The sequence below is a fragment of the Panicum virgatum genome, chromosome 1N (assembly GCF_016808335.1).
Source record: "Panicum virgatum strain AP13 chromosome 1N, P.virgatum_v5, whole genome shotgun sequence".
NCBI lineage: Eukaryota > Viridiplantae > Streptophyta > Magnoliopsida > Poales > Poaceae > Panicum > Panicum virgatum.
In genome coordinates, this window is record NC_053145.1 from 30,863,637 (window position 1) to 30,889,095 (window position 25,459).

The 25,459-nt window shown below is 46.7% G+C and overlaps 1 protein-coding gene across 1 annotated transcript; it reads left to right on the forward strand.

The window, feature by feature from the left end:
• The first annotated feature begins 7,777 nt into the window (after positions 1–7,777).
• Positions 7,778–8,888, forward strand: LOC120655630. Its single transcript, XM_039933548.1, has 2 exons — positions 7,778–8,271; positions 8,673–8,888. Exons 1-2 carry the CDS (start codon positions 7,891–7,893, stop codon positions 8,715–8,717), a joined length of 426 nt encoding a protein of 141 aa, XP_039789482.1. The 5' UTR covers positions 7,778–7,890; the 3' UTR covers positions 8,718–8,888.
• The last annotated feature ends 16,571 nt before the right edge of the window (positions 8,889–25,459 follow it).

Consider the following 25,459-nt stretch of genomic DNA (forward strand, 5'->3'; position numbering starts at 1 on the left):
TTACAATAACAGTTATCAATCCAGCTTGCAAATGGCACCATTTGAAGCGTTATACGGTCGAAGGTGTCGAACTCCTTTGAGTTGGTCCCAAGCTGGAGAACGCAAAATTTTTGGGCCAGATTTAGTTTCTGAGGCAGAGGAGAAAGTTAAAGTTATCCAGACTAATCTTAAGGCAGCCCAATCAAGACAGAAAAGTTATGCAGACAAAAGAAGAGATCCTTTACAGTTCAAGGTAGGGGATTTCGTATATTTGCGAGTATCTCCTACTATAGGTGTTCAACGCTTCGGTATCAAAGGGAAATTAGCACCCTGATACATCGGACCATTTGAAATCATCGAAACTTGTGGACCCGTTGCCTACCGACTTCGTCTTCCTTCTAAGTTGGCCGCCATTCATGATGTTTTCCATGTATCACAACTCCGGAAGTGCACCAGGGTACCTACTGAGATCCTTGAACCACAAGATATCGAGATTGAATCCGATCTATCTTATACGGAGTATCCAATTAAGATTCTTGACACTAAGGAAAGAAGTACTAGAAGGGAGAAAGTTAAAATGTACAAGATCCAATGGAATCATCATACCGAGGAAGAAGCTACTTGGGAGACTGAAAATTTTCTCCAAAGAAACTTTCCTGACTTTCTTAGAACAAATTCAGTATCAAATCTTTCCATTCTTAGTCTTCCTGTAATCTCGGGGCGAGATTCCTTTTAGGGGGGAAGGCTGTGACACCATAGGTGTCTGCACAATCGAATTGCATTGATTGTATGCATCATATGCTTAATTGCTTGAAAAAGGATCTTTTTGTAAATATAAAAGGTTATATGTGTAATTATGATTTTATGCAAGGTCCTTTCTGTAGTTTATTTGAATAGGGTGTGCAATTATAGCTTTTGTGGAGGGTGCTTTTGCAAAATTCAGTGCATTTATTGCTTGGCAGGAAACTTTTCAAATTAGCCCAAGTTTGAAGTGAAATTTCATTGAAAAAGACAAGTTTCCTTTGAATTCAAAATCCCTTCAATGTTTTCAAAATTAGCTCTCTATCCTTTGATCAAATAAATTTTTGCGCAACATCAAAATTGTAGATCTTGAAAAGTTGAACAACTTTCATGTTGGACACTTTTTCATTTGAGCCCTATTTTAAAAGTTATCACTGATTTACAGTGGGGTCCCTGGAATTTTTGGAAATTGCATTTAGATCCTTATCCCCTTCCTCCAGCTCCTTCCTCTGTTTTTTCCCCCATCGTCGCTGTGCAGCGCCGCCCGCCGGGGAGAGCCGCCCCCGAGCCAGCCCGGCCCCCTCTTGCATCGCGCTGGCGCCCACGCGTCGAGCTGCTCCTCCTCCACCGCCCTTGGCTGCGCGCTGGTGCCTCCCCGCCTTGCCACGCCGCCCAGAGCCGCCGTGCGGCCGCCACTTCAACGCCGCCGTGGAGAGCCCGCTGCAGAGGCCGCCGCTCTCTCCTCTCACGCGTATGAGCACTACAAAAGCCCCTGCGTGCTGATCCTTTCATTCTTTTGCCGTTTCCCTGTCCCCAGAACATAGAACGCCGCCGCTCCACCCCGAATCACAGCGAGCTCACCCCCCCCCCCGCGCCGCGGAGCCGCCACTGCAGACCCAATCCGTCCGCGCTGACCCCTCCTTTAGCCGCGCCTCGACCTCGCGCAGCTCCCCAGCCCTTTTCCCTCGCCCGAACCCCACCGGAGCCACCCAGCCGCCGTGCTCCGAGCTCCACCGGCCGCCGCTCGCCGTGGACCGAACCCCTCCGGCCATCATTTCGCGACCCAAGAGCCTCCAAAGCATCGCGGCGACCTCTACTCTGTTTTCCCCACCCCAACCCTCGCCGCCGGTGAGCCCAGACACCGGAATCAGCCGGTCAACATCGCTCCCCCTCTCTGACCTTGGCTAAGGACCTCGGGTTGGAATTCGAAGAAGCCTAGGGGGCTGTCTGCAAACCCCAAGACTCAGTGGAATAGTGCTATAGGGACTTGTTTGTTATGATTTGCTGTGAATTTTGAAATTCAATATCAATTCGTAGAAAAATCGTAAAATAGCAAATCTTGATGTTTTGGAACCCTCTTGAAGAGATATATGCATTAGAATCATAATATGTTAGGCATTAGTTGCAAGTTTTTGCTGTAGAATTTGATTTGTGTTACTAGTGCATAAATATTAGTTGATTTTATCTTTTTCTTAAATATTTCATGAAACCATGTCTTGCTCTGAAAATTTTATGGTGTAGTGTTCATGTGACACTAGTGTTTCTATAAAAATTTCGTGATCAGTTCTCATGTGTAGCTATTTATTTTATTTAATCCATATTTAGTAGACTTTAATTATGATAAATAGTTTATGCTGATTATAAATCATGAAAATAATTCTGAGTGATTGCTTTGAATAGTTTAGCTTGTACATGGAGTTTGAGCCCCAGTTCATGACTAAAACAGGAGCTAAAAATGAATCTTACTAATCTGATGTCTGTTTTGTTTATTTTCTCAGAATTAATTCTGTGTAGATAAAATCATGGAAAATTCACAGCATCTAATTAATTCCTGTGTAAGTCTTCTGTTAAATTTTGAGCTTCTGTTTTGCTTTAGATTAAGCTGTGTAATTCAATCGTGTTCTAGGTGTGATCTGAATGATTGATTTGTTATGAATAATTGGCTACAAGTTTTAGCATGATTTTTACAGGATAGCCTACTCTGTTCATGTTCTGTTTAGGGTAATTTTTGCTAAATTTATTACTTATTGTGCATTGAGTGGTGGATTTATTAGCAAACCATGACTTGCTTGTTATAAGAAACCACCCCCACTTGTTTATGAAGTTAGTCAACTTCATTTGTGCTGTTGATCATGATGCCTTGTGTAGTTAGATTTGTTAGTTAACTAATCTATAAATGATTGCCCATGTGTTATGAATGTTTGCCAGTTGTTAAGCTACAACTTTATCGTGATGTGAATGTGTTTATAATTCTGTCTCTTGCATTCCATATAGATACGACTGCTTTGACGGACGGGACGTACGAGTTGATCCCGGAGTCTGACGGAGGTGATCCAGAAGTCCAGGTGAACGCAGCTGAACTAAATGAAGCCCCGAACCAAAGTTCGTAAGAGCCTAAGGCTGTGTTAGCTAGCGACTACCGAGAAGGCAAGCCCCGGACATAACCTATATTTCAAATTATTATCATTTACTGTTATTACTTACTTGTGCATTTACAGTTCTTAGGATTTGAATTGAAACCCTAGATGCATGATCCTAGGAACCTATGTACTGAACACTAGACCTGAGTTCGACTACTTGCTAAGCTTATAGGACCGGTAAAAGTCGAGTGATTGCCTGTCAGTCACGAGCTTTATAGGAATTGCTTGTTTACTTTCTGTTATCAATATAAGGACGACAGACGGGGTTGTGTTCGATATCATGACCTTATGTGAGACCCCGTTTGTGTTGATAAACTTGCTAAGGTCGCGGTGTGTGGTAGTGCTGGTTAAGTTTTTGAACGTACTAGCCACATGCCGTAAATATGGTACGCGGTAAGCCTAATAGCCGATTGGACCGGGGAGTGGATATACCTATCACTCTCTCTTTAGAGATAGGTTTTTAAATGTTATTGTTGATCAACACTGCAACTTCAAGGGACAAGGGTGGACCGTTATGGGTGTACCTTGGAGCCCTGTAGTCGGGGAGAGTGACCCTATCCACAAGCCGGAAAGAATGGTCAACGGTTGTTTGGGAACGACCCGACGGTGTTCCAAACGTGTGTGTTAGGTCTGCCTGGCCAGGTTAACAAATTCAATTCGAATCGTCTGCTTCTCACAGTTTGGGACTGCTTGATCTCTTTGCCACACAGAGTAACAAGAGCAACATTATTATGATTAATCTTGATGTTTGCTTAAAGTTCTACCATTGTTGAATAGTAGTTGCTTACATAAAATGGTTAATCAACTAGAATATGGAAAGCTAAAATGTGAAATAAGGACCTACTCTTTATTGCTTTTCAGCAAAGGAAACCAGAGCCTCACAAACCCTGCATAGTCTAGCTAAAGTGGGTTAAGTATACCCGTTGACGGTTAAGTCTTGCTGAGTATTAGAATACTCAACCTTGCTGTTGAAACCCTTTTTCAGGTATGAGTATTGAGGACCAGATCGCTAGTTTATCTTGGCCCTGCTCCTTGCCTCCTGGCTGGTCTGTAGAGTGGGATACGTCTTCGGCTGGCAATGAACCTGACGAGTGATACCTTGCTTGGGCTAGCTTGGTATGCTTTTGCCACGTGTTGTAGCCGTCGTGTTTTATCTTCCGCTGTTAAACTCTGAAGTTTTACACTTATGACTTGTATAACTGCTTTACTAAATTTGGTTTTGTAATAATTGGTTTAAACTGGTTTGTAATCTCTACTTTACCTGTGTTGTAAAATTGTGGTTGTAATATCTCTGGACTCGCCTTCGTGCGGGGTATGCTTGTTTGATCCGAGAACCGGTGGTTGTATCGGGACGTTACCCGACAGACCAAGAATTGTTCCGTTTGAAGTGCGTTTGAGCCAGTGTTGCCTTTATGGTGATGGCCTGCGCACTTGAGCCGGGATATTTCAGGTGGTTCTGCCACAGCGGGATCCATCGACGACGGGTTGGCTCCGCCGCACCCGCCTCCTCGGGCGGATCCATGCCGGGGTGGACGGGATCTGCCCCTCTGGTCTCCACCCCCGGCAGGGCCTATTCCAGTTCTCTCGCCGGGCCGACTCACCTCTGCCTCCCTCCCTCTTTCTCTTGCCATGGCTGTTGATCATGGTGGGAGCAGAAGGATAGAGATAAGAGGGTGAGGGCATGCACTACACACACCCGGAGGTTCTGCACAAGAAGCTGCTGCTAGTTTGTTTTGGTTATTTTCTCTCAACTTTTACTCGATCACTGATCGAGATTGAGTCGCCTAGCGATCGTCGACCTCGCGCCTCTACTTGGACGTTGGCATCGACTTCACCAGCTTGTTCTTCATCTTCGACATGCGACATGGCGATATCGATGGTGCCCTAGGGGACGCCCGTCTGCACCGCCCTACTCACGCTTCGTCCACACGTCGATCCTTAGCAGCTCGTCTTCGTCTTCACCGATCGGGACGCCTTCACCGACTTCGCCCACCGTCGTCTCGCCTCACGCTCCTGTAACAAAAATGGCCCCATTTAGGCCATTTCGAGTGATTTTTGCGATCGTGTGACAATGCAATCAACGGGACTAATGAGTTTGCAAGATAATATTTGTAGGATTCTTTAGGTCCCTTGGATAGAGTCCAATGCACCGTCGAGACGAGATGTCCAATGCACTGTCAAGACAAGACGTCCAATGCACCGTCGAGACGACGTGTCCAATCCACCGTAGAGATATCAAGTCGCAGTGAAAAAGCAGAGATAGAATATATTGGAGTGTCCAAATGACCGTTGCGACAAGTTGGACAAGTGCAACAAGAAAATAGGAAAAACAGAGTGAGCTCGGATAATCTGACACCCCCATGGTCGGACTAACCGACCAATGAAGCCGGATGATCCGACGCAAGAAAAGCACCGTCGGACTAATGGTCGGGTCATCCTTCAGAGCACTTGTTTGGCAGGGTTCAGAATTTCCTTAAGGGTCAGATTATCCGACGCATGCAAAGGCCTTGTCGGAGCAAGCATCGGAGTATTCTGCAGAGAGCATGTTGGGGGATCAAGGCGCAGTCTTAACGACTGCATAATCGGACGCTACCAAGATGGAGCGTCGGACTAATGTGCAGGAGTAATGATCAGAGACGTTGCATTTGAATTGGAAATCAGTCTACTGCACCGGATGATCTGATGCTGCGTTGCAAGAAGGTCGGACAAAGGCGTCGGACTAACGACGTCAGCAATTGGTTTGAAATATAACGGCTACCGTGGAAACCACAGTGGGGTCGGATGATCCGACGCCCAATTCTCACAAGCCGTTGGATCATCCGACACCCTACGCAGAAAAAGGATTAACGGCTCTAAACGGCTAGTTCAAGTTGGAGGGCTATATATATGGGTTCCCCTGGTCATTTGAAGTTTGCTGGAGTTCAGAGAAGTCCCAAACACATCCTCAACACCTCCAAGCCAACCAAAGTGCTTATTGATCACATTCTTAGGTTTAGCACATGCTTTGTGGGTGTTAGTGCGAGATTAGCTCTTGAGTGAGTGAGTGAGCAAGGTTGTGTGCCTTGTGTCTGGTTCTAGGAGAGAACCACATCTTGCACTCGGTGTGCCGGCCACTTGGAGTCTTGGTGGCTCGCCGGCAACGTCATCGACCCTCCGGCTTGGTGTGGAGTGGCGACGACATTTTTGTGCGGGGGACCTGGAGACCCTCACCCTTCTTGGTGAAGCTTCTTAGAAGAACCCGGGGCCAAGATGACCGTGATTGTGTTCACGGAAGAGACTTGGTTGCCGAGAAGCAATACTCTTTGTGAGTGCTTCAACAACGTGGATTTAGGTGTGCCTTTGTGGCTAACCGAACCACGGGATAAATCCTCGTGTCAAAGAGTTTGCTTTCTCTCATCCCTCCTTTAAGCTTCCGCATTTACTTATTGCAATCTTGTGTGCCTTTACTTTCATAGAGTAGAATCTTGATAGGATTGGCTATAGTTTGCATAACTCTTTTGGGATGAGGGTTTTCACACTAGAAGAACACTGGTTGCACATCTAGATAGTATGTCTTAGTTTAATTTATGTGCAAATAGTTGGAGCTTGAGGTTAAGGTTTTTAGTTTGCCTAATTCACCCCCTCCCCCTCTTAGGGTACGAGCACCCTATTCCTTTAGCTCCTCGGTCAGATCAGCTGACGTGCGTCATCCACCCGGCTCCTGTAACGTCCGTCTTCGTCGAGCGTGCCGCTTCATACGTAGGGTTTATCTAATGGGCCTGGGCTGGTTTTTTTGTTGGGCCTCTTCATATTGCTCTATCGTCAGAAAAAAAACTCCGAATGTTATTGGATAATCAACTGTACCTCCCCATAACAAAGTTGTACTTTGATCATAAGTCTAGAAATTTTAGTAAAATAGTTTGGTTCCAAACTCAAACATTTGATAGATTTGGAGTCTCAAAGTTATGCAAATATGACCAACTTTTTTAGAGATCCGGCTTTATTTCAATTTGACCAACTATGGGTTAAGTTTAAAAGTCCAAATGTGATCCAAAACTAGCATGATTTTTTGTATTTTTTAAAATAACTGCTATTTCATTTTAACTTTATGTCCGTAGCAACGCACGGGCTATTATCTAGTAAATCTGGAATAAGTTGATATCAGATGCAGGTATTAGTTCCTAAGATGCTCTATTCTGAATAATAGCACTATCGTGTAAGATAGTTGATCTTCACATTCACACTGGAACGATCGATCCTTTGGTCTTTCGAGATGAACTTCTCATTTCAACGAAAAAATGCGTGCAAGATCCACTACAAGAATTTCACGTCACAAAGCGATCGATGCAGTCCCTATTTCGGCCGATGGTTTGAGCTCGCAGTCAAGCATGGATCGGTGAATGACGGCGCAAGCAATCGCTCCTCCGCTCACGGCTCGAGTGGTCACCGTTTATCGCCTGCCTGTGAAGATTACTCCACCCGCGCGCCGAGCAGAGCTGGGCATGCTTCACATGCACACCGGTCACCAACTTGCCACAATGCCACCCAAATAACGGTGAAGCGTAAATGAGTGAGCATCCAAGCGAACACTGGCTCATACTCTATCACTGTAGCAAACGGCAAGGCTCACGGGCAGCCTGTGAGCGCATCAATAATATTCTTGGCGTCGCTCGCCATAAGAAGCCAACCACGCTGCCCTACCCAGTAGTGCCCCTACTGGCTGCTACCACACTGCTGTCCCTGCGCCCTGATCCAGTGCTGGGATCGCGTCATGGGGATCTGCCTATCAGTGGCTCTCTGGAAGGAGAAGCTCTATGCGGACGGCGGCCGCCGGTCAGTGCGGGGGCGCGTCGACGAGGTCGCCGGCGTGAAGGATGGTGGCTGCGAGTACGAGATCTTGGGGGCCGATGTGCTGGAGGTGGAGAAAAAGGTAGTGTTGGCGGCTCCGGCGGCGGAGGGCGTGAAAAGCAGCGGAGCGGAAGGAGCACCGGCCGTGTCCGGCGGCACGCCGGCGGCCCCGGCGCGGCCGATTTGGCAGAGGAGGGTGCTGATGGGCGTCAAGTGCCAGCTGCCACGGTTCAGCGGGATGATACTCTACGACGAGACTGGCCGGCCTGTGTGCAGCGGCATTCGGGACAGAGCTCGTGACCAGGTGCGACACCTCTCTGCATAGTAGCTAGTTAATGTCACTCTGACAAGAGCTCGGGTAACTGCTTATGTACTGTCATACTTTCTCATTTTCATGTGTTCGCCCGCGATCATCGATGGAGGATGATAAAGGATTTAAACCAGCCCTACTTTTGTCGAAGGATTTTAGCTAGGGGTGTAAATGGGTGACCCTTAGATGCACCTCCAATTCTTTTAGTTCAAAATTTTGTACTAATTTTTCAAATTGAGATATGGTTTTGAAGAATTAGTATAAAATTTTGAACTAAAGAGGGTTGGAGAGACACCTAATGATTATAACTTACCCCTAATTTTAGCTCTTGTTTAACCTCCGGATAAGTACGAGTATACGATGACTTAACAAAAGCCACCAAAATTTGTCTGCAGGAGAAGCATGCGGCGGCGATCTCAGTGCTCAGGGAGCTGCTCTAGGCCATGTCAGTGCGTGAACGGTGGCACCTGTTCCCGAGCACAGCTTTCTGTTCCAATACTATATATATGTTTGTAGTACATCTTTGTTGATGGGCTGCATATGTTTTCAGTCTGTATCAGGAGCTAGCCAGCTCGGCAATAAAATCCTTCACAATTCGCAGTCCGAGCATACATTTTTGAGAAAATTATTTATTTGGCTCTACAAAAAGTTGGCCTTAGATTCTTGGCCCCATTCAACTTTCATTTGCTTTATTGGCTACTTTCAACTTTCATTTGCTTTCTTGGCCCTTCCGTCGACTCCCGTCAGTGTCTTCCATTACTGTCACCCCGGTCCCACACGCCAGCCGTTGAATCTAACAAAAGGGTCCCTGGATCTTACATTTACACCCTTGGGCAGAAAACATTCATACAACCATGCCCTTCTTCTACCTCTGGACAGGGGAGGCAGGGAGCTTGGGGGCCGGCTGGGGTGGGGCTTCCCGACAGCGAGGAGGGGGCGGGGAAACACGAGGGCGACCCGGCGAACTCGCCGGTGGCCGGAGCTCGCGCGGGACAGCCCGAGGCGCCTTGGTCTCGTGCGCCCAGATGGGAGGTTGAGAGCGGCTCGGGGAGGGGCTGCTCCGGCGAGGGGCGCGGCTAGCTGGGAGGGGGTAACTGCAGAGGGGGCTGCGGAGCTCATGTGGGTGGAAGGAATTGGATCTATTTGGCTCGTGTAGGGAGAATTTGGGGGCGAGTACATGGACACGGCAACCAGGCAGGCTGTTTCCGTGGAACCCACAGACGTGTACGCCGAGGTGCTGAGGCCCCTCGACGCCGCGCCGGCGGAGGCGCCGTCGATGGAGGTCAAGCGGGAGCGCCTCCGCGTGGAGGCGGCGGAGGACGTGGCCCTAGCCCACGCGGCCGCGGAGCGTGGTGCCTACGCCGAGGCCGCTCGGATCCTCGGCGCCCGCCGGGAGTCAGTGGTGAGCCGGGCGGCGGCGGCGGCACTGTCTGGCGACGCGGCGTGTGAGGCGCTGGCGGCCGAGCTCGACGAGCTGCGGCTGCGTGCGGCGGACGAGCGGGAGTACAGGCTCACGGGGGGCCGTGCGAGCGCTTCCTCACCAGCATGAGCGCGCACGCGCATCAGCGCGGCTCGTCGGTGCGGCTCCCTCGGCCCTTGCCGGCGGGGCTGTAGCACAGCAGGAGGCAGGCGAGGCACCAGCCACCAGGGAGGGATGGGGACACCGAGCGCGGAGGGCAGGCGCGGCGTGCAGCGAGGGCGAGGCGGAGGCTCGGCCGGGCCTCTTCCGCCTCCTGACGCTGACTCGTGGGGCCGGGTGGCAGCTAACGGAGCCACCGACGGAGTCGACGGAAGGGCCAAGAAAGCAAATCAAAGTTGAAAGTAGGTCAAGAAAGCAAATGAAAGTTGAAAGAGACCAAGAATCTAAAGCTAATTTTTTGTAGGGCCAAATAAATAATTTTCTCTACATTTTTTCCTATAGCGACTTTGCGTGCTGACAAGTAAACTGGACGAGTCGTCACACGACAAGTCCATCTCAAGTGGTACGAATATAGAAGACAAATTTTGATCCTCAACCAACCAACTCGCTCAGGGTGCTCAAAAAGAAAAAAAAATCGCTCGGGAGTAAATAGGGCTCCCGATTCTAGATATTCCGCATGCTTTGAGGAAGTTTCGGTTCTCTAAGAGCATCTCAAAGAGTGCCAACTTTTTAGTTTCAATATATCTATATTGGGACCTTGCTAACAAAATTTTAGGCACGGAAAATACCCACCTCTCTAATAGCGCCTTAAAATTTGCCAAACCAGCAAAAAAAATAGTAACGTAAGCCGGACCAACAGTTTTATTTCTCATGAAAAAAAGGCATGACACCTCCTTGCCCCCTCCATCTCCCATCCACGTGGCCCTTTTTTTTTCTCACGGAGGGATTGGGAGTGCAGAGAGGAGAGCAAATTTGGCTGAGAATAGCTTCCTTATTGGGCACGAGAAAATATTGGGAACAGATATTGGGCACTGTTGGACCTTTGTTTTTCGGGTTTTTTGCCCAAAACTGATTATTGGAGAGATTTATTGGGCACTCTTGGAGATGCTCTAACAAGTGCCTCGGCACTACCGCCTCGGCTTTTTTTCAACAAACGAGGAACATTCTTAAAAAGGAAAATATATACTTATTAGCATATTCTCAATCTATATCTATCTATCTATCTATACTATAAAGGATGAAAAAATTGAAACCCTTTTCACTAAGATTAGGCCCACCTTACTCCTCACAGAGGTCCTACTTGTCAGCGCGAGAGGGTTGACAGGAGATGTGAAGACCCATGGTTTTGACGTTTCTAAAATACTGCCAAAATGCTAATACTTTTTACACCAAGCACTTTTATTTACTCACCTTTGTACCCACTTATTATTTTCCTTATGTAGCTTTTAAATACATATTATTTTTTTCTAAAATTTCTCTATTTACTTTCCTTATTCACTTAGAATTGATTAATTACTTTAACCTTAGCCAGTATATTATTGTTTCCTAAAATTTCTCTATTTACTTTCCTTATTCACTTAAAATTGATTAATTACTTTCCTTGTGAAACCTTAGCATGCATATTACTTTTCTTACAGATCGATGCCCAGGGCCTGCACATCGATAAGAAGTTGAGTCCGTCCAGCACATCAATAAGGTCGATGATGATGCTGCTTGGATCCACATGTAAGTTGCACCATTAGACAGTGGGGATTGTAGTCGACTTAGGAGAAGACATGATGAGTCGGAAAAGATAATGACTTTCTGGAGAGGGAAGAATGGCAGGGGTGTGAAATTTTCCTTTCATCTCTCTAAATATACACATGACTTTGCACGGTAGAGATATAATCACATAATGCTTTCCTATATAAAAAGATCATATAAATCACTATATATCGAATCAAATTATGTAGCTTTCCACTAAAGATATTTACATTACGGATACTATTATAGATGGAAATCAATCGTGTATTATCTGATCAATGGAAATAATTATTGTATGATTATATATATGGCATGGATGTAAAATAAAAAATGCATGTCTCATTGGACAAACTATCAGCCTTGCCTTTTGTTGTACCCAAATCTAATTTGTTCCTAAATTGCTGCTCCTATTATTTGATAATTAGTATCAAAACCTTCTTATTAACCATGCACAAGATCCACCGAGACCCCTCATCCCATTTGCTTCCGATCAAGAGTCAGTATAGAAGGAGAAAAGAGGAGCATGAGCTGGGGAAGAGGAAGCTGAGGACGACAACACCGCTGTATCCGAAGCTGAGCATTAGGAGGAGGAGAATGCCAGTGCTGTCGGAACATCTTCACCTCGCCGACGCTGTGATCGTCTACACCAGTGACCCCACGCTGCACGAGATGTCCCCGCCTCTCCACTGCACCGCCGCTGTCGTCCATTAAGCTCACCGGTAGGTCAGCCCGGACTCCCATCCATCTGCTTTCTGCCGCCCATCTCGTTTGCAGGAGCCCAACACCGATGAACCGTCGTAACCTACATTCCGCCTAGCCTTGCCGCAGCCAGGAGCCATCGCGGTTCTGTTCTCTGGAGCATGGCGCGTGCGCCAAGACCCTGACGTGGCCTCGGCCGGGGGGGGGGATGGGGAAGGTGACGGGAGCCGTCCTCGGGGTCCTCCTCGCCGTCGCTGAAGTAGACGCCCACTGCGCCGAGCTGTGCAACACCACCTGCTCCACGTCCTCAAACACACGGAGGGTCCCCGCTCTGGGAAAGAGCGCCGCAGCCTCCGTCCTCTGCTCGCGGTAGTGGGAGGCGCGCGTGGTGTGGAGACCGATGGCGGTAGTGCCGTCGCAGGCGCCGCAGCTATTCTAGGGCCCATCGCCGGGGTCGTGGCGGTCGTGGAGGTGGCAAGTGTAGCTGCCCTAGGCCGGCTGCTGGGCTGCGGCAGCACGACGCCGTCTCCACCGACGCCACCGTAGAAGCAGCATCAAGACCACGACTTGGAGTCCAGATTCGACGACGGCGAGAGTAGCCGTACCAGCACACTGGCCCACGAATCCAAGGTTTTTTCATTGAATTTCTTCTTTTTTTTACTGATTCATTTTTATTATTGTTCTGATTTGCGCTCTTGTTCTTTCTTTTGTTGTCCGTAGTTTGTTCTGGTGACTCGCTAGGGTTTATCCAAATGCAAAATCCATCGAGAACAATGAACGTGGCTAGCGGCGGCGCTCGGTTTCGGTCCAGGTTTGTCGGCTCCCAATCTTTTCTCCATTTGATCCATCGCTCGATTTGGATCTTTATAAATATAAAATCTTTGTTAGGGTTTAATTTTTTTAAAACACTTACATGTGGTACGCGCATCTCCACTAGTAACTATGAAAAGTACAGTCTTGAAGAATTTGTACCATTTTTAAGCTTTTAGGATGTTTGTAACAGAAATGCACCTATTATCACCTAGTGTACTAAATCCCATACTGTGCTAAGAAACTTTTCAGGATTTAGTTTTATTCCACATAACCTATAATGTTAAGAAGTATTCATGTTGTTTGCTCCAGCAGTTGTCAACGCGCATGGAAAAAACATAATATGCATTAACCTAATATGTCATTATTGTCACAGTTCTGAATTTTGGGGCAGCGACAAAAAAAAAAATCTTGTGAAGAGTAGTCACGTTCACACTACTGTCTATCTTTTTGGTGTTGCCCCATACGTGGTATCATCAAATTTTGATTCATTGCATCATCAAAGTACCAAACAACCTAAGTGCCCTTTTCAGGCAAATAAGGCCAGCCGCATTTGTTTCTCTTATATTGAACCCATAAGCATAGTAAATCTCCCTATTTTACTGAAATTTAAAATCTTAGTTCATAATACTGGAATTCCAAAGGTAGGTTCGTATCATGTCATGAGATGTTGAAAAGGATAATATCCTATTACAAAAAGAAATGGTAAAATCTAGTGCCATTACTGTTTTGGTGTTTGTTTGAAATTCCTTAAGCAATAAATTTATCAGCATAAAGTTATGAGGAATCTGTCTATCAAGTAGGATTATGTGATTCATGATACTGACTTCTCACTCAATCACAATTCAGTGTGTGCAAAGGAATTGACACATCCCCGTCGAACTCTTTCTATCTACTTTGTAACCGGCATAATCCGAATCGGAATAGCCAAGTAGATCGAAAGTGGAGCCTTTGGAATACCACAAGCCAAAGTTAGGAGTGTGTACCAAATATCTCAAAATTCTCTTAACAGCCACTCGGTGACATTCCTTAGAATTGGCTTAAAATCTTGCACACATGCACACACTAAACATAATATTGGGCCTAGATGCACAAAGATAAAGAAGAGAGCCAATCATGAAGCGATATACCTTTTGATCGACTGACTTCCCTTCTTCATTGAGTTCAAGATGACCATTTATAGCAATGGGTGTCTTGATTGGCTTTGCATCACTCTTGTCAAACTTATTGGGCATATCCTTGACATACTTGGTTTGACATATGAAAGTGTCTTTCTTCATTTGCTTGATTTGGAACCCAAGGAAGAATTTCAATTCACCCATCATTGACATTTCAAACCTCGTGGTCATGATCCTACTAAATTCCTCACAAAACTTTTGGTCAGTTGAGCCAAATATAATGTCATCGACATATATTTTGGCACACAAATATGTCATTATCGACTTTGTGAGTAAAGAGAGTAGAATCGGCTTTGCCCATTTCAAAATCGTTCTTGAGAAGAAAATTCTTAAGTCATTCATACCATGATCTAGGAGCTTACTTAAGCCCATAGAGCGCCTTATGGAGCTTGTACATATGATTTGGACACTTGGGATCTTCAAAACCCGGCGGTTGTTCAACGTACACCAACTGGGATAGGGGGCCATTCAAAAATGCACTCGTCACATCCATTTGATAAAGCTTGAAATCATGGTGAGTAGCATAGGCTAATAATATTCGAATTGACTCAAGCCTACCTACGGGTGCATAGGTTTAACCAAAATCCAAACGTTCAATTTGGGTGAAACCTTGTGCAACTAACCTTGCCTTGTTTCTTGTGACGACACCATGTTCAGCTTGTTTGTTTCTAAAGACCCAATTGGTGCCGATCACGTTTTGCTTGGGGCGTTCCACCAATACCCAAACTTTATTTCTTGTGAAGTTATTCAATTCTTCTTGCATTGCTATTACCCAATCCGGATCATCAAGTGCTTCTTCTACCTTAAAAGGTTCCAAAGAGGAGAAAAAAAGTAATGCTCACAAAATGTGGCTAAACGTGAATGAGTAGTTACCCCTATTCGAATACTCCCAAGAATATTGTCAACGGAATGATCCCGTTGAATGCTTTGATGGACTCTTGGGTGTGGCACTTGAGATTGAGGTTGAATTGGTCCACCATCATCATTATTATCAACTCTAGGTGCTTCTTCTTGAGTTGCTTCCCCTTGTGCTCCCCCTTGATCATTGACTTGATCTTGATCATCACCAAGAGCTTGAATTTGATCTTGAGGGATTTAAGAGCTTGGTGGTTCAACTCTTGTTGATGACGATGGTTGATCCTTGTTTAAGTGCTTGATTCACGTGGTCACACTTCACCCAAGCCCATCCTCATGATTGATACATCTGGTGGTTCCTCCATATCTACAATGTTCTTATCAACTTGCTCTACTTGAGAGCTGTTGGATTCATCAAATTTCATGTGTACTGTGACTTCAACACAACCGGTGGTTTTGTTGAAAACACGATAGGCATGTTCGTTAGTACCATAAACAAATAGAAAACCTTCATCTACCTTTGGTGCAAACTTTGAGGTTTTGGTTTTCTTGTTAAGTATGAAACACTTACAACCAAAAACTCGAAAGTAGTGCACCTTGGGTTTGTTACCGGTGATTATCTCATATGGAGTCTTCCCCAAGTACTTGTGGATGTAGAGACGGTTGATTGCATGGCAAGTGGAGTTGATTGCTTCGGGCCAAAAGCTATCCGGGGTCTTGTACTCATCAAGCGTGGTTCTTGCGGCTTCAATCAATGTTCTATTCTTCATCTCCACAATGCCATTTTGTTGCGGAGTGTATGGAGCGGAGAATTCATGCTTGATTCTTTCTTCATCAAGAAATTCTTCAACATTGTATTCCGGAATTTCGATCCATTGTCACTTCTAACATTCTTGATCTTTAATTCATATTCATTTTGAGCTCTTTTAAAGAATTTCTTGACTATCCCTTGAGCATAACTCTTATCTTGCAAAAAGAACACCCAAGTGAAACGGGAAAAACCATCAACAATTACAAGACCATATTTGTTACCGTCGATGCTTATGTAAGCGATGGGTCCAAACAAATCCATGTGTAGAAGCTTTAGAGACCTTGTTGAAATTAGCATGTTCTTGGCGGGATGTGGAACACCAACTTGCTTTCCGACTTGGCATGCGCTACACAACCTATCTTTCTCAAAAAAAATATTTGTTAGTCCTAGGATGTGCCCTTCCTTTTGAAGCTTGGCCAAGTTTCTCATTCTAACATGGGCTAGTCGATGATGCCATAGCCAACCCATGTTGGATTTTACCACCATACAAGTCTTGGGCTCAATCTTTTCCGTTGAAAAGTTCACAATATAGACTTTGCCCTTTAATCGACCCATAAAGGCAGTAGAGGAATTGTCCCTTCTAAAGATGGTCACACCCTTGTTAGTAAAGAGACAATTGTAGCCCATTCCACAAAGTTGTGAAACCGACAACAAGTTGTACCCCAAAGTTTCAACAAGAAAAACATTTGTAATTGCATTGTCATGAGTTAAAGCAATCTTACCCAATCCAATTACCTCACCCTTGCTATTATCTCCATAGACAATTGTTTCCTTTGGAATGTTGACATATTGAATTGAGGTGAACAAATTCCTCTCTCCGGTCATATGATATGAGTTATCAAGCAACCAAGTGGTGAAGGTTAGATGGATACATTTTTGGAACCTACACACTCCTTAGAATCTTCTTCTTTGTGTAGGCACAAATATATTTGACCACGATTTTATCATTGTGGTCCATTGTCACCATATAATCCATTTTATAGCTTGGTGATGGCTCATGCATGGTGCTCTTGTGCTTGATGGGAGCTTTAGTTTTCTTCTTTGCTAAGGTAGAGATCAAGGGGGTCACTCCATGTGCTATGTCCATTAATTCACCAAGATTACCACCCCTGGTGAAAGAAAGGACTTCCTTGCCTTTGACCACCTTTCTCTCATTTACCTTTGCTCCCTTGTAATGACCAAGCCCGTCCTTCATGGTAGGATATCTACCATCCTTGTAGATGATCTTGGGCTTTGGCTTCACATTACCTTTATAGCCATTCTTGACTATCATGTTGAGCCTCCTGATTTCACAATCCTTGGCTTTGTTTAATTCTTCTAGCTTTGCCAAGTTAGCAACACAATCTTGTACATCAATTTTATAGCATTTTGAGCAACCTTCACTTGTGGAGACATTGGAGTTGGGAATTGCCTTGGAATTGGTTTTTGTGCTTTCTCAAAGGACATTATAGTTCACTTCAAGGTCTTTGTATTTGACCGTCAAGCTTGATAAGCTATCTTGAAGGTCACCGTTAGTGGACTTTAGGGAAGCTAGAGAATCACTAGCCATTGTGTTCTCCTTCATCAACCTCTTGTTAGAGTCATTGGCCAAAGACAAGTCAATGGACAACTTCTCTATTTTAGCTTTTTCCTCGGCAAGGGACTTCTCTAAGGCAATGTTTCTCTCCTTTTCTTGGATGAGCAAGTCTTCTTGCCTATCGAGTGTCTCTTTTCTTTTCTCCAATTTCTCCATAAGCTTTTTAATTTATTTGAAACCTTTCTTTCCAAATCCTTTGATCATATAAGCTTCATGTTGTCTTTCTTCATTCTCAAAATTATTTTCTACACTACTTGATGTAGAGGAAGGATGAGAAGAAGAGGAGGATGTTGCTTGTACCTTGTGGCCTTTTGCCATGAGGCAAAAGTGAGTGTCATCCTCATCATCGGAGATGTTGTTGAATTGTCATCTTGTGGTTTTGGGTATGGCAAGAGATGCCATTCCTTCCTTGTTAGAGCATTCATGACTTGACTCCCATTCTTCACCAACATGAGCACGACCTTGATATCTTTTCTTGAAGTCCTTGCTTTTCTCCTTGTACTTCTTCTCTTCCTTCTCCTTGTTCTTGAGTTTTGGGCAATCGGCAATGTAGTGGCCCAATTCCTTGCACTCATAATATCTTTCTATGATTTGGCTTCTTCTTGTCATAGCCATCTTTCTTGTGAAATTTCTTCTTCATGAACTTCTTGAAATTTCTCATGACAAGTGCATCTCCTCATCGGTTGATCCCTCATCACTTGAATCTTTTTGGTTGACTAAATGGCCTTGGAGCTTGATTCAACCGGAATGCTTGGAGTTGCATTGAGTGCAACGCTCTTGGTCACTTTGTGGCTAAGTGATTTTGCCACATCTCTCTCAACCAATTCTTGATGAAGAATCTCACCAAGAAGTTGATTTGGTGTCTTTGTCTTGAATTTTGGATCTCTTCTAATCATCATTGCAAGAGTTGGATTTCTTGGAGTGAACGTTCTAAGCAACTTCTTTGTAGCTTTATGATCATCCCACTCGGTGCTTCCAAGAGCAGTAATATCCGAAACAAGAAACATGAGCCTCTCATACATTTGAGTCATGATCTCATCATCATTCATGACGAAGTGCTCAAGTTCTCATTGCAACAAATCCATCTTGCCTTCACGGACTTGATCCGTTCCCTCATTAGCTTCCTTCAATGTATCCCAATTTTTTTTGCAATCTCAACATTGCGGACTTTGTTGAATTCTTGGATACATAGAGAGTCGGTGATGACTCTTACGGCTTGCGCATTGCAGAAGTAAACTTGTGCTTGTTCGGCCATAGGTACACCATTGACGGGTGGAGTGACACCTACACACACAACCTCCCATACCGAAGGGTGAAGCCCGTAGAGGTGCATTTTCATATCAAAGGCCCACTTGGGATAGTCCGTACCATCAAAGTACGGAGCACGTCCCAAGTGAATAGATTGAAACTTAGAAGAAGAATACTGTTGTTGCTCGTAGTTGTGAGGAACTTGATGCATGCCGAAGAAGGGATGTTTCTCCTTCTCTTCCTTGATTCTTTGCTTCATCAAATTCCTTGCCTTCTTCTCAATCTTTGCCTTTATCTTTTCTTTTCTACTTCTCCTTGCTTTCGACATCTCGCCTTCATCCTCATCACTTGAGCTTGAATCATCGCTTGATGCCGCATCATGAATGGATGAGCTTCCGAAGAAAGGGTTGAGGGAGCTTTCGATAGCTCTGGTATTGACGACCGACGGAACAGTCGCCACATCTTGCGCAGCAACTATGGTGGCGTTGGCGCCTTCCCCACTTTCAGACATCGTTATCCCTTAGCGATTAGGCCTAAATCAAGAAATTAGGCTCTGATACCAATTGAAAGGATCTTGGTGATGCCTAGGGGGGTAAATAGGCGAACAAGCAAAACTTGAAAAATTCTTCGCACAAATTAGTCCTGTCGGAACTCCCTACGCTAAGATTTGAACGAAATTCAAAATTAAATACGAAATCGAAAAACATGTTTGAATCAAAAGTTCACCAGTAGGTAGAAGAGCAACCTACAAGTAGTCTCGTGAACTAGAACAACTCAAAATGATAGATCGGGTCAAGATTAGTTCTAGGTCAACATGAACAAGTATAAATTAAATATAACAAGAGACTAAAGATTTGATCCCGAAGTTCACACCCACAAAAGATGCTACGTCTCTGTTGAGGTGCTCACTAAGAGCCGGGTTGCCCTCTAACCCTTTTCCTCACTCAATCGATCACTTGGGAGGATTGAGTACGCACTAGCTCTTATCCACAAAGGACGGGGTAATACAAACTTCCCGAGGCGCTCACACACAAGAGGACGCTCCACGGACGACGCCAAACCGTCTAGGAGCAAGCTCCAAGAGTAACAAATGTGAATCGGAAGAATGAATATGCTCTTAGCGTGGTCAAGATGGTGGTGACTGCTCACACAAGTCAAAGCTCAAGCTCACACTCGAATCTTTCTCTTGTCCAAGCCCTAGTTTGAATCAACTCAACGATTTGCTCTTGGAGGGGATGGAGAGAGGTTTTGGAGGCTCAAGAGTGTGTTCAAGTCGGGAGAAGCAGCAACAAATGAATGGAGGGCTGAGGGGGTATAAATACCCGAGCCCCAAAAACTAGCTATTACTGGGCGTTTTATGCATTTATCGGAACTTCCGACGCAAGGTCGGAACTTCCGACCAGTTGGATAGGAATTTTCTCGAGAGCCCCTTGCCGAAACTAACACAGAAGTTCCAAGGTGGGTCGGAACTTCCGACCCCACATCGGAACTTCCGACACAGTGAATATTTGCAGGCCGAGAGGATTTTCACGGAAGTAACAGTGAACATCCGAGGAGAGCTGAAACTTCCGAAGCTATGTCGATACTTCCGACCCATGCATTTTTTTAGGGTAAAGGCTTTGGAGGGTGTGTTGTGATCCGAAAGATTTTTGTTTGTCCTTCTAAGCACATGAGCATCTCCACACTACATTTCCACGCCCCTTTTAATAGTACGGTGATCCTATACTCAAATTCAAAATAGAAAATTATAAAAGGTCCTCGTTGAAGCTCAACCACCGTCTCTTTAGCAAATTTGGCGTCGTTAAATGGTCTTTCTTATTTCATTGATTTTGACTCCTGCTCATAACTCAATAAATGCATTAGCTCCTTAATTATGCGTGCCATTATCATCAGAATCCACTTACAGTAGGGCCCACTAACCGCGGACCCTACGTTGACCCCATTGACCCTTAACCCTGGACTATTGACCAAGTCAATGTTGATGTTAGGTGTGCGAATAGGATCCACCCGCATAGTGGATAAGTGGTGTGCACGCTCACAAAGTCCCACTAATCATAGTTACACCAACCGGTTCCTTATATGCCGGGGCGAGCATCTCCGTCCTCATGCGTATCCGCCACAGCAGTCCGCGACTGGTACCCATTACAGGTAAGGCCCCCAAAACACCTCCAGAGTCTAATCGTGTCCAATGACACAAACATGCACCCGCAACAGGTGCTCGCAGGGTGTGCCCAACACACACCCCTCACGCCAAGACTATCATATCACGAGGAAATCCCACACATACACATGCAAGCATATCAACCATTCAAACATGGTTTATATTAGGAGTTCAAGGAATAAGGGCACACAATTGGCTATGCAGGTTCATCTCATAATAGTAATAAAACGATAGCAGTTCTAGCAAGCAATGTCTAATAGGTAAACAAATCATAGATGGGCGTGAACCTGAGACTTCTCGTAGTCGTCCTAGGTCTTCAGAGTCTTCTCTTTGTCCGGGACGTCCTCCTGGGTCCCCTGGGCGTCCGGGGCATCGATCAGCTCCTCCTCGCTAAGGGCCTATTCGTAATTACGAATTACTAAGGGGGCCAAAGTGTAAAAGTGCACAAAAGTATCCAAATAAGATCCAAATCACACCAAAACCTATTCTAACGGGTAGACCATGATTTTAGAAAAATTATGAAACTGGTTTCATAATTTTCGGAGCTACGGTTGATTTATTATCAATTTTCTAAGCCTAAAAGCATTTCTGGAATTAAATAAAGATTATCGGAAAACATATAAGAAAATCAGTGACACGTGGCAGCCTCTGGACGTGCCACGTGGCATGCTGACGTCAGCTGGGGGCTGTGCTAACGTCAGCATGGCCCATGCTGACGTCAGTGTTGACCAGGTCAACGCTGACCGGTCAACGGTCAACGGTCTCAGGGGGCCCACCGGTCAGTCAGCGGGTCTCATCGACAGGTGGGACCCGCGTGTCAGTGCCGTGCAAAAGAAAAAGAAAAAGCTAAGCGCGCGTCGTCAAGCCGAAAATCTTCATGGGCTTCCTTCCTTCTTGGGCTCCGTGGGCCGAACTCGGCCCGACTCATTCTCTTCTCCTTTCTCTTTTCTTTTCTGCGGCTGACAGCTTGGGCCCACGTGTCAGCGTCTCCGGGATCCCGCGCGGCTTCTTCTTGATCCGGTGTGAACTGCAGCACGTGTGTGTGTCTTGTGTGTGCAGCGCAGGCTCGCCACGCCGCGGATGCGACGTCGCGGCGTGGGCGCGGCGACGGCGAGACTCAGCGTGACGGCGGTGGTGGCCAAGGGCAACAGCGGCACCGGTGCCAGTGCCTCCGGTGAGTAAAGGCTACGCCTTTGCTCCGACACGCATGCACGCGTCCAAGGAAGGGCCGCAGGGGTGGTCTCGTGCGCGTGCACGCCGTCGAGGCCGTGGCGTGGCCATGGCGGGCCGGCGGCGGCACGGTCAGGCGACGGCGGCGATTAGCAGCGCCGAGGCGGGCAGAAGCCTTCCCTCGGGCTCCCGTGTACGCGCACGCGCACGGCGGTCGCTAGGCGAGGCCATGGCAGGCCCGTGGCGGCGGAACGGGGCAAGGCAAGTGGCCTCCGTGGTGGCGCCATGGAACGCCGGCGGGGCCAATCAGCGAGGGTCCAACCATGACGAGTAAAGGCGTCGCCTTGGCGGCCTGGCTGTGGCTGTACGCATGCGCGCGGGCATTGGATTCACCCGATGCCGCGGCATGGCCGTGCGCTAGGCACGGCGGCGCTAGGACATGGGAGCGGCGACGGCGGCTGTGGGCTACGACGGCGAAGCGGCGAGGGTTCCTGCAGGCGCACAACCAAGAGAACGAGGATCCTAGGGCTTCGCTACCGACGGCTCAACGGCGGCCGAAGCACACCGGAGTAAGGGAAAGCGGGCGAGGCGAGACGACGGCGCTCACCCATCGGGCTCGAGGTTGGGGGTGCTTGGTGCCGTGCCGAGCTGCAACGTCGATGCAGGGGTACGGGTCGCCGGCTCGGGGTAGCTCCAGTGGCGGCGGCTCCCTCCTCCTTCTCCTTCCATCCTTTGCTTCTTCCCCTCTCTTGGCGGCGGCGGTGGAAGGGAAATTCCCCTGGGTGGCTAGGGTTTCCAGGCCGGGTGCTGGGGTTTATATAGCGGAGCATTAGGGTTTTGGGACGCGGCCGGGCACGGACGCCAAAAGAACGGCGGTGATGGGACGGGTGCGGAGCAGGGCACGTGGCAGCATCAGGGCGGCTCCGTGCTAGGGTTTTGGGTGTGGGATCAGGTGGGATTCGCGCGCGCGGGTGGTATAGCCGACATCCGTGCCAGGCGGTGGCGTCAGCGTCAGCGCGCCTCGCAGCGAGGCGCTCCGCGCGCTGTCGCGTTGCGCCGCGGCGGAAAAAGCAGGGGAGGCGTGGCGGGCGTGAGGAGAGGGGTAAAGCTGACAGGCAGGGCCCGCCTGTCAGTGGCTCTCGACGGTGAACGGGTGAGGGAAGTGGTAGCGGGCCGGCGTGGAGGGTGAGCTGGGCCGGGGCGTGTAGCAGGCTGGCTGGCCTCGCGGGCGCGTCCGCGCGTGAGCGCGTACGACCGGGCTGCGGCGGCCGGTTTTGGGCTGGACGGGGAGGGAAGGTTGGTCAGGCTGGGTTGGTTAGATGGGGTAGGTTTAGTTGGTTTTGTCCCAAAACAGCTAGAGGGGTTTAGTTAGCATTTGAGTTCAAATTAATTGGCTTAAATTAATTTGAATTCGACTCAATGCAAACAAAAACATCCAAACCAAGTTTTTAAACAAGGGAGATTCAAATAAAACCCAACTCCAAATATAGCACACTAGCATTTATATCCTTATATTTGTTTTGCTTTTAATTTTCTAGGAATCCGAGATGGAAAGGGAGATCAGCCTTACATTATTTCTACCTAATTACACATGCACACAAAAAGTTTTTGAAATTTCACATTTTTGCACTATATAACATTCCGTAAAAATACGGGATGTTACAGTCTACCCCCCTCACAAGAATCTCGTCCCCGAGATTAAAGGTTTACCTGGGTTTCTAAGAGGTGAGGGTACTTCTCCTTCAGGTCAGCTTCCTTCTCCCAAGTGGCTTCTCGTTCTGTGTGATTACTCCATAATACCTTGCAGTACGGAATGGTGGTCCTTCTAGTTTCTTTCACTGCTCGGTCCAGTATCTTCACAGGATATTCCACATATTCAAGAGTTTCTTGCAAGTCTACTGCCTTAGTCGGAACTATCTTTGCTGGTACTCGCAAGCACTTGCGTAACTGAGATACGTGGAAAATGGGGTGCACTCCAGCAAGTTCTTCAGGTAGCTTCAGCTTGTATGCCAATTTTCCGATTCTCTGAATGATTGGATACGGTCCAATGTACCTAGGGGAAAGCTTCCCCTTCACATTAAACCTCTTGGTACCTCGGAGTGGTGATACCTTCAAATACACATGATCTCCAACTCTAAACGAGAGTTCTCTTATTCCTTTGTCGGCGTAGCTCTTCTGCCTACTCTGGGCGATTTTCAAGTTCTCTCTAATCTTGGCCACATTCTCTTCGGCTTCAATAATGGCATCTGGTCCGAAATACGACCTTTCTTCAGTTTCTGACCACATTAGCGGTGTTCTGCACTTTCTGCCGTAAAGAGCTTCAAACGGTGACATCATCAAGCTGGCCTGAAAGGTGTTGTTGTACGTGAACTCGGCATATGATAGACTTTTCTCCCAGTCAGATCCATAGGTCAGTACACATGCTCTCAACAAATCTTCTAATATCTGGTTCACTCTTTTAGTCTGACCATCTGTCTGAGGGTGATAAGCGGAGCTGTACTCGAGATTAGTCCCAATGGACTTGTGCAAACTCTGCCAGAACTTAGCGGTGAACTGTGGTCCTCGATCTGAAACAATACTTCGCGGAGCTCCGTGAAGCTTCAAGATATTATCTATATAAAGCTCTGCTAGCTTACTCACGGTGAAAGTCGTATTGACTGGTATGAAATGAGCAACTTTGGTCAAACGATCGACGATCACCCAAATAGCATCATGTCCTTTCTGAGTTCGGGGTAACCCCACGATGAAATCCATGCTAATGTCATCCCATTTCCAAACAGGTATATCCAACGGCTTCAACAATCCCGCAGGGCGCTGATGTTCAGCCTTGATTCTCCTGCAAATGTCGCATTTAACCACATACTCGGCTATGTCCCTTCTCATGTCTCTCCACCAGAAGCGATGCTTTAGATCCTGGTACATCTTCGTACATCCAGGGTGTATCGAGTACTTAGAGTTATGGGCCTCATTCAAGATATCCATTCGGATCTTCTGATCTCGGGGTACACATATACGGTTCTTTAGCCAGGTGGTACCTTGGTCGTCGACTCGGTAGTCGGGGGCCTTTCCGTTTCTCATTAACCTTCTCAATTTCTGAATTTCTGGGCACTGCATCTGAGCTTGTCTGATTCGATCTTCAAGATTGTACTTGATCATCAGTTCATTCAGCTGTCCTTGCTCAACAATCTCAAGCTTCAGCTTCTCCATTTCGTCACACAACTCAGGTTGTTCTTCGCGAACCATATTGCTGCAATAGCTTCTCCTGCTCAAGGCATCTGCCACTACGTTGGCCTTCCCGGGGTGATACTGGATGTTCAGGTCATAATCCTTGATCAGCTCTAGCCATCTTCTCTATCTCATGTTCAACTCTGCCTGAGTGAAGAAGTACTTGAGACTCTTGTGGTCGGTGTAGATATCGCACTTGTTGCCAATCAAGTAGTGCCTCCAAATCTTCAAGGCATGCACAACTGCTGCTAGCTCAAGGTCATGAGTAGGGTAGTTCTCTTCGTGC